We start from the raw sequence: 11115 nt of genomic DNA, 5'->3' as shown, positions 1-11115 counted from the left end.
GTACATTTTGAGAAATAAAATATTTCGCGTCACCCTAATCTCAAATTCATTACAGAAATATCTTCATTTTTGTTTAAAGATAAAGAGAAATTCATGCTGATATTATTTGTCTTACTACACAGTAAAAACGCTGTTTAAAAAAGTGATGTTCACTTACAGTTGTACACTATCTTAAACAACAGTTGATCAAATTGTAAACAATGTTGCTCGAAACAGAAGTAATTTTGTTAAACATTCGTTGTTTAAAATTTAATGACTGCTATATTTACTATACGAGAGCTTTTAGACAGTGTTGTTTACATATGACGTCATGTGTCTCGTGCCAGTTAAGTGCGTGTTGGCTAAAGGCTTTATTTCACATTGTTATGTTTAGAAACAGGTTCCTTGAAACTAACATGCAATTGAAATTGACATGCCACTTAGAAATGCAGTGCAGCTGTTAAGGCACAGCTCATTGTTATTCATATTAGATGCATACACACAATGCAAGTGTATGCAAGGGCCTTTTGTTGACTACACAGATTGATACATATGTAAAAGCACATGGACATTGAGTCTGGATCAAACTACCAAAGCAACCACACGTGTTTCTGCAGGCTCCATCTTGTTTGTCTCTATACTTACATTTATTTAGCTTAATAGTTATTACTTTCCAACCCACAACACAACATCATGGCCGACCAAGCTACCGACGCGCTTCTAAGTGACTGGGGATTCAATGGCTTAAAGGTATAGTTGAGTATTGGTAATTTCCAAAGTGCCCCTCCAAAACAGATTTGGTTTATTTCAGTACCATATGAAAGATCATCGAAAAAAACATGGGAGATGATAATAATTCCAAATCAAATGCTCTAATTGTTGTGCAATTTGCTTTCAAAACATTATATAAAAGTGTTTGACGTCCGGACATCACTTTTGACTTTCGACGGTTTATTTTTTGAATTTACGTGTTTAGCTCCCTCTATGTCATTTAACAACCAGCGTATTTACAACGAGTGTTTGAGTTCGTTGGTACCATAGAGATATATACTTATTATAAAATGGCTCTAGTATTTTAAGCATCGTGATTGGTCAATACGCGTCACATGACATTGAAAATTTTTTGATGCAAGCACGATTTTGCAGAAATGAGTGCAGAAAAAGCGCAGTAAAAAGTTATATTGCACGGTGCGTACGCGTGACCATGGAGATCCAGTGCGCGCGCGTACGTGTAGTACGCGCTCCCTCGAGTTGCATTGCAATTATTGTAGGCTACGCGTAGCTAATATTGTACGCTCCACCATGATCCCCAGCGCAACGTACGCGTAGCTAGCTAGCTAGAGCGGCCAGCGGGGTATTATTAAAAAGCAAATTTTTATTTTACTTTTGCCTTGGATTTAGGCCTGTTTTGACTTTTGGATTTTATAATGAAGCCAGGAATTTCAGCTGTCTGATGTAGACTCGTCTCTAGACACACTGTATGGATTTTATTTTTAATCAAGGCAATGAATCCCATTGACGTTTTGGTAAGCCTGCAAGGTCTTAGTCTAATTAGAAGTAGAACCAACATAACTCTAGATCTAGATCGAACTCTCGTAGACTCTAACTTATTAGATCTAAAGTTTCGTTTTTGCTATTTGTGTCGCTATTTTATAAAACAAATAACGCACTTGACCCTGTTGTGCAAAACGTAAATGCAGTAAACGCTCGGTTTCTTCAGATGGTTCGCACTGTCAACTCGCCGCAAGCGGCTCGTTGCACAGAGCGGCACCAATCTAAAGAAACCTCGCGCGTACTGCATTCACCGCTATTGCACTCTGGGACGTGCGTTATTTGTATAATAATGGTTGGTACGTACAGTACAGGTAGCTAGCAGGCGGGTATCCGACCGCGCGCTTGTAATACAGTACAGCTGATCAATTCCAATACGCTGCTTTCACGTAAAGTATAACACACACAGCTCAGATCAGATTATCACCGGCGCCGATCGAACGCTAGACAGCTACAGACAAGCTTTGATTGAAATACGATAACGAGATCGAGATTGGAAAAGGAGCTCGAGGTCACGGACGATGGCCGACTCGGACTCAGCTAGTGCTAAGCCTAAGGACAAGGCTAAGGCTACGCTAAATCGGAATAAGACTAAGTAAGACGGTAAGAGGAAGGAGAGAAACAAGCAATGGCAGCTCGACCATCCGGCCCAGAGGAGGCGCGGGAGTGGCTGTGAACAAGGCCAGGGTACGGCGGAGAAACTTCGCGAGCTGCAGGCGGCCTTCTCGTTGCCGAGTCTAGAGGATGCAATAGACCCTATGGCTATGCCAGCTCACTGAGAGGTAAGTTGAAATGATATACGCCCCACTGCATTGGGTAGGCCTACCGTTTTAATTTGATCTAGATCTAGTCTAGAGACTAGATGCATGGAATCGGCAAATTTAAGAAATTACGTTTTGTTATCTCTTGCCTTGGATTTTTAATTCAGATTTCATGAATCATATGAAATTATGATATTGATAGTCTAGCCTAGGTCTACAGTAGACCGAAAGCTTCAGTCTCTATATCGTCGGTTGTTCCACTGAGACTACGTCTGGCTCCACTAGACCTCCGGATGAATTTGGTTCAAATGAAAATATTGGAAGCATATGCGATCCTACAATATTCAGTGAACGTTGTTGCGTTGAAATCGAGTCTAAAGTGATGAAATTGTAAATAATAATCTCTTTATGGGGTAGGCTATACTATAACTCTCTCTCAAGGTCAATATATTAATTCAGCTATACAACAAGCTACAATTGACCGATTGGCTATTACCTTTTTGAAATTATATATCACAACTACATATTCCGGGATTTTTATGGTAGCAGCTACCGTTGTACGACCGTAGGCGCTATTTTAAATTTATCAAAATTTACCGGGAGCACCGGTAAATTTTTATATTCAATTTTTTTCGAAAGCAGAAGTGTTTTAGGAGCTAAATTTTCTAGTGCTTATAATACTTCCACAGGGGCATCCAAATATATCAAAATTGTAAAGAATCACTATCTACCCAATTTTCAAAATTTCCCAAAACTTTGTAATAGACCCTACCTTTAATGTCCCTCGTTACAACTGCAGTTATCTTTGTAATGATGACGTGCAGGGCTAGTCAACCGGGTAAACATCCTGCTCTTTTTAAAAGTCGACAAGGTTATACTATAGCTTGCTTGAGATGTGACTGTCTCATCTATATTTATCTCTACCAAAGAGTGTCTCAACTTCACATACATGACAGAGAACCAATGCATCAGTTATTAGTCATGCAAATTCCAAATCTGGCTAGCTGTGATAATTATTAGAGAATGCCATCTTCAAAATAATTTCTTTTGGTGATTTAAAATCTGAATGTTTTTTACTTTGTGAATGACTTTCATTTCTTCACTTTTTACAGATATGAAGAACCGACAACACAATCCATCCCCAGCGAAGAAATTCCAAGCAGCAGTAGGGGAATTAGCAGGTGAATAGTACAAGTCACCTTTGACCGCAAATTCATGGAGAACTTGGCCTACTCTGCTGATTTGCTCGCTTCAGGTAGGATTCTGTATACATGTACGAAAGGCTCTGTAAATTGAGAGGAATTTAATGAGAATGCGTTCGTTACGTACATGTTTGCAAGATTGAGCTCTTTTTCGGTTGTGACCTATAAAATTGGGACATATCAGCAGGTCAAGATAATGCATCTTATTTGCTCATGTGTATGACATGGGATTTTCAATATTGATTTTGTGGTATGAAAATAATGAAATGCCCTATCATTTATATCAGTTTTTATTTTGTTTTCATAATTCCTTAGGCACACCAGCATGCTCGAGTGTTTCCACAACCATATACTGATGTATGCTTCCAAGCGGTATTCCTTTGAGTAAGTATTTTTAGTATCATTTTGTATGTTTGAAGTAAGATTGTCTGTGGAAAAGTTGAAACATATCATTACAGTACGGTTACAGTTACAATATCATATTTTGAAGCAAATAGCAAAGTTAATGAGAAATTATGAATGACATCTATATAAATGCTGAAATCACTTTTGGATGCATGCAGAGTCTTGAAACAGCAGACTTTGTATCGTACTTGTGTCGGTACCTGATGTTAAGTCAAGTTGGAGTGGTTGTAGCAGGGAAATGTAACTACCTTTAATTAAGAGTCGATAATTTACAACACAAATCCAGAACTGAAGTGAATGGCTCGTATTCACAAAGGAGGTTTGTACAAACCATGGTTTGGCCAAGGTTTACATCTATGGAATGCCATTTGTAAACTGATGGAGAAGGAATGTAAACTCCATACTTGTTAACAATGTTAATTTACAATTTTCGGTATGCGAGCAGCATTCCATAGATGTAAACCATCGTCAAACCATGGTTTGTACAAACCTCCTACAAACCTCCTTTGTGACTACGGGCCAATGAGTCTGAGATTTGTCTAAAGCATTTACTATTCATTCATCATGGTAGTGGTAATACCAATTGTTTGTCTTATCCATCCAGCTACCCAGCAAACCGGGCAAGGAATGTGCTTGCGGTCATCGACTACATGGCACACAAGGACAGGCCCGACCAGATTGATGAACAAGGCAATACAAAGTGAGTGGAAATTAGAAAGAAAGAAAAAAAGGTTTTCTTTTCTTTCTTGTTTTTCCTATTTTTATTTGTACATTTTTTTTTAGATGGACAAGGCAATCCAAAGTGGGTGGATTAAAAAAAAAAAACATGATTTTTTGTTTTCCCTGTGTAGTTGGACAGGGCAATCCGAATTGGCAGTTCTTTCCCATGAAATTTATCAATTTTGGGGAAATTATTAAATATCTAATTGTCCTTCCTGGGAACGCCCCTTTTAAATCGCCAAAATATGACGTCATCTAAAGAAGTTGTCCCTGTACACGACGCACATCTAAATTATGTAGATGACGGACTGTAAGCTGATGGTTTGTCAATCATGCTGCTGATTTTGGACCCTAAATGCGGACTTGGATTCAGTGTAATAATATACTTGGTGTGTAATGCAAGGTTCTGGAGTCATCAAAATCATCATAAATTTGGCAGAGTTTTGGTAAAGTAACAATCACTTACACAGAAAGATGTATATGGGACAACACACATGGTGTCGGCCTGTCGGGGCTAGTACTACCCTGATTTCCTTATCTTTCTATGCTCATTGCTCAGCCAGTATACATTTTCTTCCAAAATTGTTTGGCACATGACATTTATTTGTAATCTTGAACATTCAGTGTAAGTTTCGTTAGATTCTGTGAGAATTCATTTTCTTTTTTTACCAGAACTCAAGTTTATCTTTAAGAGATATGAATCATTTCCAATTGACAAGAATGAGTGTGCATATAATGCAACTTGTTACATTTTGCATGTTCTTTTATTTTATGATACAGATATGTTGCAGTATGGTCAAAGCGTGCCAACAACTACGTGGCCCGGAAGGAGAAGGTCCCCAAGACCTACCCCTACATGTATGTACAAGGACTCATCGGTGCGATACTGGAACGCAGAGAACAGGACCAAGGACCACTGTTCTCGAAGGCTGTTCTGCTCCCTGATGACCCTAGACACACAAGGCCCCGGCTTGCACCATTTCCTCCACCACAAGTTGATGTGATCCTAGCCAGGAGACTAGGCCGATTAGAGAAATCCATGTAATCCTCTGTAGTGAACATTTGGGATTGTCTGACTTGAGAACTGCTTTTTTTCGAGCAGAGACTAAGGGATCCAAATGGCGTCCTTCCGTCCATCCTCCGTGACTGTACACAAATTTGAATGAAGTCTAATGTGAAATCTTACCTGCAAAAATCAATTAGGGTTGCTAACTTTCCAACCCTGCATCTGTTTGTAACCATACTTGATTGGTAGATGCCCATTATTGGCCTCCATGATATTCTGGAGTTGAAGGTCACATAAGTAGGTCAAAGGTCAAATGAGGTTCATTGTTGCATGATTGCATGCAAGACTCTTAATCGCCTCGATTTAATTTGTCCATGTGGCATGTTTTTAGGCTATCTTGAGGATTGGTTGGAACTTAACATTTTGGACTCATTTGGTTGCTAATGATTTTGTGGTCCGGAGGTGAAAGATTGCATGGCTTAGCATTACGAGCATGTATTCTTGATATGTCAGAGACCCTTTGACAAAATACCACCAAACTTGATACTAGAGTGTCCCTGGGGATCATGGGGATGTGGTTATCTATCAGTATAAAAAAAAAGTCACATAACGCATGATATACATGTACCAGAAATAAATTGTTATTGTTGCTAGATTAGCCACCATGCTTGGCACTTGTATATTGTATTACAATAAGAGGTTGGCAAGTTTACAAATGGAAGAAATGTAGGAATATAAAAGACAAATTGTGACATCAGTGTATAAAAGCTCTATGTGATTTATACAATTCATAATTTGTGATAAAATCAGTGCTTGCTCATGTGGAAATGGTGGATATTTCAATTTGTATCGATTTGGCAACCTATATTCCTTGAAGAAGTTACGGTAGTAATTATAAAATTTACAGCCAAGAGGTCAAACCATGAGTCAACAATGTGTTTGGTTTTAGTGACTGTGCATGTAACTGAGGTGACAGTCGATCATGAAAAAGACTATACTTCGGAACCTGTTGAAAATCAACATGGACAGAAGAAAGATTTGTAGAATATCTTATTGTAAATAGTCTTCATTTTTTGTTTAATGCAATCAATGTGACTAAAATAATGCAAGCGAAAAAGAGAAATGATCACAAGACAGCAAAACAGTTGGTTTCATGCATCATTTGAATCAATGAACGTGAATCAGCTCAACGCCAAAGTATTGCGGTTCAAGGTTATACCATCAAGAGATATGCTGCCTGTAACTACTTTGTAGTTTGAAAGGGTGTATAAAGGAATAAGGATACAGTTGGGCAGGCGAGTCTTTCTGTTGGTCTATTGTAAAAAACTGGGTCAAATTTTTTCCAATTTGTACGCAAATTGTAATAAAACTTGGTATACCGATTGACCCGAGGGGGTGCAAGACACATTTGTTGTGTCTGTCTGTTAAGGTACCTCCATGGTAACCAAGCTTTGCACAAAGAATACAATTTTGTTTTAATAATCTTGTGGAGCATATTCTTTCCAAGTTTTAGCAATTTTATAGTTTTGGTATCTTTGATGAGGCATTATAATAACAGTATAAAACTCAATGCATGTGCAGTGTGTAAAATAAGTATGTGAGCAAACTATTCTAAGTAGTTTGATCGATTCATATGAAACTCAGTACACACAACGCAGAATTGTCTTTTGTGTGCGTATAGGACATGACCAGTTTTGAAATGTCTGTGCTATTTTTTTGAAAAACCTTATGTTGGATGTTAATCACTTGAGGTGATATTCATAGTCGAGCATTAGGGAAGATGAAAGACATATATGTACCTAACTATACTTAATTTTGTGCTGAAACTGATATGATTCAGGATTTGAAATCGATATGGAGTATGTATACATGTATACTCGTACACATTAAGGAAAAGAATCACTCAGACAATTTTTAAAGCATTTATATATAAAGTAAGATGTGAAACTTAAAAAGATAAAACCAGTTATGGTCATGCGACTGCATTGTGAAAGGATTGTTGTGGAATCGATCAGAAAAGGTTGATCATCTAGCATATAAGTCTTGGTGTGTACTGCAAGGTTCTAGAATCATCGAAATGATAACAAAATTGGCCCAGTCTTGGTAAAGTTACAAGCACTGTACACAGAAAGATGTATATGGGACTACGCACAAGTGCGCGACACATGCGTTATATCTATCAAGTCCAAATAGATACAATAATTTACCAAATATATCAATTAGTAGGCAGTTTCTCGGCAAAATTTGTATGATCACGTACTAGTCAAAACATTGTGTGCGGGCAAGCACTGAATCAAATGACCGGGGTAATAGTATATTTGTCAAGCGCGTAGAAACATTACTGTTATAGATACTTTTCTTTGGTAAACTTATCTACACATTGCCTATAGAGAATGTCAAGTTTTTATGAAAGACACAAGATAAGATGTATATAAATAAGCAGTAACTAATAAGTAACAAGACATGGTGGTATACAAATAAAGTATATTGCTCCTTCTTAATGACGACGGTTAAAGTTGTCATAGCGATAGATGCTAAATAAAAATGTGCCTTTTTTAATACACATGATCTGTTTGTATGCAATGGTTGGAATCAACATCACGTTTAAATATTGCCTTCAGTACAGCAAGTATAATTTGTATTCATCTGAATAATGTTGTGTAAATTTAACTGTTAGTTATGGCAGAATAAAGCTTTCAATGTACACCATAAAAAATATGTTATGTATCTTCATTTTAGCATTACTATAATTATATTAAAATCTTATGTCTTTACACATTTACAAGTTATCACGTACTGACGTAGGTCATGCAATACACAGGCACCGTAGAACACAACTTATTTACAAGAAGTTACAATCACTTTTTTTTTAAAACTTTACAATTGCATGCAGTACCAAAATAAGAATACTGAAAAACACTGCATTATGGACAAGTATGAATCAAGTAAGATGTTAAATTAATTCACTACTGTTATTCATTATAGTATACTGATACAACAATTTTTAATATTTGTTATAATTTATTTCTTTTTATTTCTCCACTTTCCCTTTGGCCATGTACCTTCATGTTGTTATATATGTTAAAGGTGTCGCTCTGGACCTATAACATATGATAAGACAAAAAAATCCACCAGTTATTTCTGATTTCTATCAAATTTTTAGATTTTGTGTTGTTGTTGTTGTTTGGTATTATCGGCGTTTCATTCTTTTTTAGAATATTTACGCCTTTCACTTTATTTCTTTTTTTTCTTCTATTTTTGGTACTATTTGTCAATTCATATTCATCTCTTTTTTTGGGATAATATAATCTCAGATCTACTGGTCCATGAAAACCCCTCACCGCAATTGGCACCTTCCTGCCAGACCGGCGCGGTACATTGCGCAATCTTCTCGGCCATCATTGGCCTAGGCAACTCTGGTGCCGGTGAGAGGATTCTGGGGTAGATCTTTGGAGTCTCTTGTTTGGGGTTTACCGTCCTCAATCCGTCTTTACTCTTTCTTACCTTTTCTCTTCTAGTATTTTTCCATTTTGTAAAACCTTATTTTTCTATCAAAGTGGGTATCAACATCTTAGGGCATTTGGTTGTCGTGCGATATGTGCCAAAAAAAATGTGGATTTAGTAATTCCTTTTTGAATGAAACATGGATTTAGCTTCTTTTGGAATTGAATGGATTTAGCTCCTTTTGGAATGAAACTGTAATAATGTTGTTTACTTTCTTTTCGAAAGGTTATATTTATGTGAGATTTCACTATTACTATTTAAAAGGAAAGGTTTGCTGCTAAATTTGAATAAAATTTCAGTGACTTTATTGAGAAAATATGATTTATTTTTTATTTTTTTAGGTACAATAACATGTTTCATTCCAAAAGGAGCTAAATCCACGAAAATAAAAAATCTAAAAATTTAGTAAACATCAGAAAAGCCGAAGGGAAGATTTTTTCTTATCATTATTGGCAGATAATCAGGTCCATGCAGGGTGACACCTTTAACATATATAACAACATGAAGGTATACATGGCTAAAGGGAAAGTGGAGAAATAAAAAAGGCAATTTACTCAGAAGTACCCAAAGTGGATTTGGCTCCTTTTGGAATGAAACTCTTCACATATTATAAAAGGAAGACAAGTAATATAAAAGGAAAAACGAAGACCCACGTCATTTACATAGGTAGGTGGACAGATAACCTCGATGTTTTTAATCTAATTTCATCTGGGAGATCATTCCACAGCTTTGTTCCTACAAACGAAATACAAAATTGCCCTTGCGTCTACTTTTATCTCCATGGATAGAGTAAGCCACTTTCTTTACACTGTAGAAGTAATCAACTGGGTCATACGACGTACAATACATACACATACACTACTACTAGGTCGAGCGTACTCGCACTACATACACATACAGTATTCGCATATCGCGCTCAAAAACAATAGCGCTACCAGTACCACAGACCATGCAATTATGTGCAGGCCTCGCATACCATAATGTGTACAATATAAATCAGTCAGCGCGCTATAGACATGGTTCGGATATTACTTGCACGCCCATATCCGATCGTCGTCTTGGCGAAAAATTCACGGTGTGCTGCCGCTTGACCAAGAGGTGGCGCTATACAATTACACTGAACACGCCTCGAAAGTAAAATTTTTGATAAATAAAATCATTTGCAGTCGAACAGGTTTTTTGCATATAAATTCACTCTAATGTAATATTTCGGATTTATATCTTCAATGATGCATTCTTAGACATTTATTGTATGTTTTTTATGTTTAGATCATAGTTTCGTTCGCTAATGTGAGTATTGACCAACACTTTTCTATTAACCACTTTGAAGTTTTTAACTTATAGCGTAAGTTCACAGTTAAAATTTTCGGTATCTGTACGCAAATGTCAGAATATTGGTAGACTTAAAATCGTCGCGTCATGCAGTGCGGCACTGATCGCGCACTCGGTTATAACGTGTGCTAAATTCCTTGCCATAGAGATTGCATGCATCCCTATATATGCAGTTTATACGTGCGTGCATGCGCGCTCTTGCAAAATGGGCACTGTTTTGGCGCTAATTCATGAATTGCAGAATGACCCTAGTCTTCATATACCTATTTATACCCTTTTCACATCTATTTTTCTTAACCCCGGACTATCCTTAACCCCATACTATCCTTAACCCCATACTATTTTTTTTGCTGTTCACATCTATTTTCTTAACCCCGGACTATGTGCTTAGCCGGGGTTAAGAAATTTCACGCGATTCACACTACGTTCGCCTTAGCCCCGGACGCGTTATTTTTTTATGCGGCACAGATTGGGGCTTTTTTTTTAAAGGGGTCTTGATTTACAGACTAATAGTGGTCGTGTGCGTACTAGTTGTAGAGGTCTGTTTTTAATAGTGTTACATGTAATCCACTACCGTATGGAAAATCATTACATCAACAATTAAAACGCAATTGAAAATCTGAAGAGGAGGCAGCACGTCAACAAGGAGAACATC

At 37.2% G+C, this 11115-nt stretch overlaps 1 protein-coding gene across 1 annotated transcript; it reads left to right on the top strand.

Annotated features, from left to right (window-relative positions):
* The first annotated feature begins 1895 nt into the window (after positions 1 to 1895).
* LOC105445261 lies at positions 1896 to 7400 on the top strand. The gene is made up of 5 exons (XM_030972484.1): positions 1896 to 2312; positions 3404 to 3546; positions 3809 to 3877; positions 4503 to 4598; positions 5399 to 7400. Exons 3-5 carry the CDS (start codon positions 3819 to 3821, stop codon positions 5661 to 5663), a joined length of 420 nt encoding a protein of 139 aa, XP_030828344.1. The 5' UTR covers positions 1896 to 2312; positions 3404 to 3546; positions 3809 to 3818; the 3' UTR covers positions 5664 to 7400.
* Positions 7401 to 11115: the final 3715 nt, after the last annotated feature.

Source organism: Strongylocentrotus purpuratus, unplaced genomic scaffold (genome assembly GCF_000002235.5).
Source record: "Strongylocentrotus purpuratus isolate Spur 01 unplaced genomic scaffold, Spur_5.0 spur5_scaffold_6, whole genome shotgun sequence".
In the NCBI taxonomy this organism is placed as follows: Eukaryota; Metazoa; Echinodermata; class Echinoidea; order Camarodonta; family Strongylocentrotidae; genus Strongylocentrotus; species Strongylocentrotus purpuratus.
This window is presented reverse-complemented; position numbering and strand designations above follow the sequence as displayed.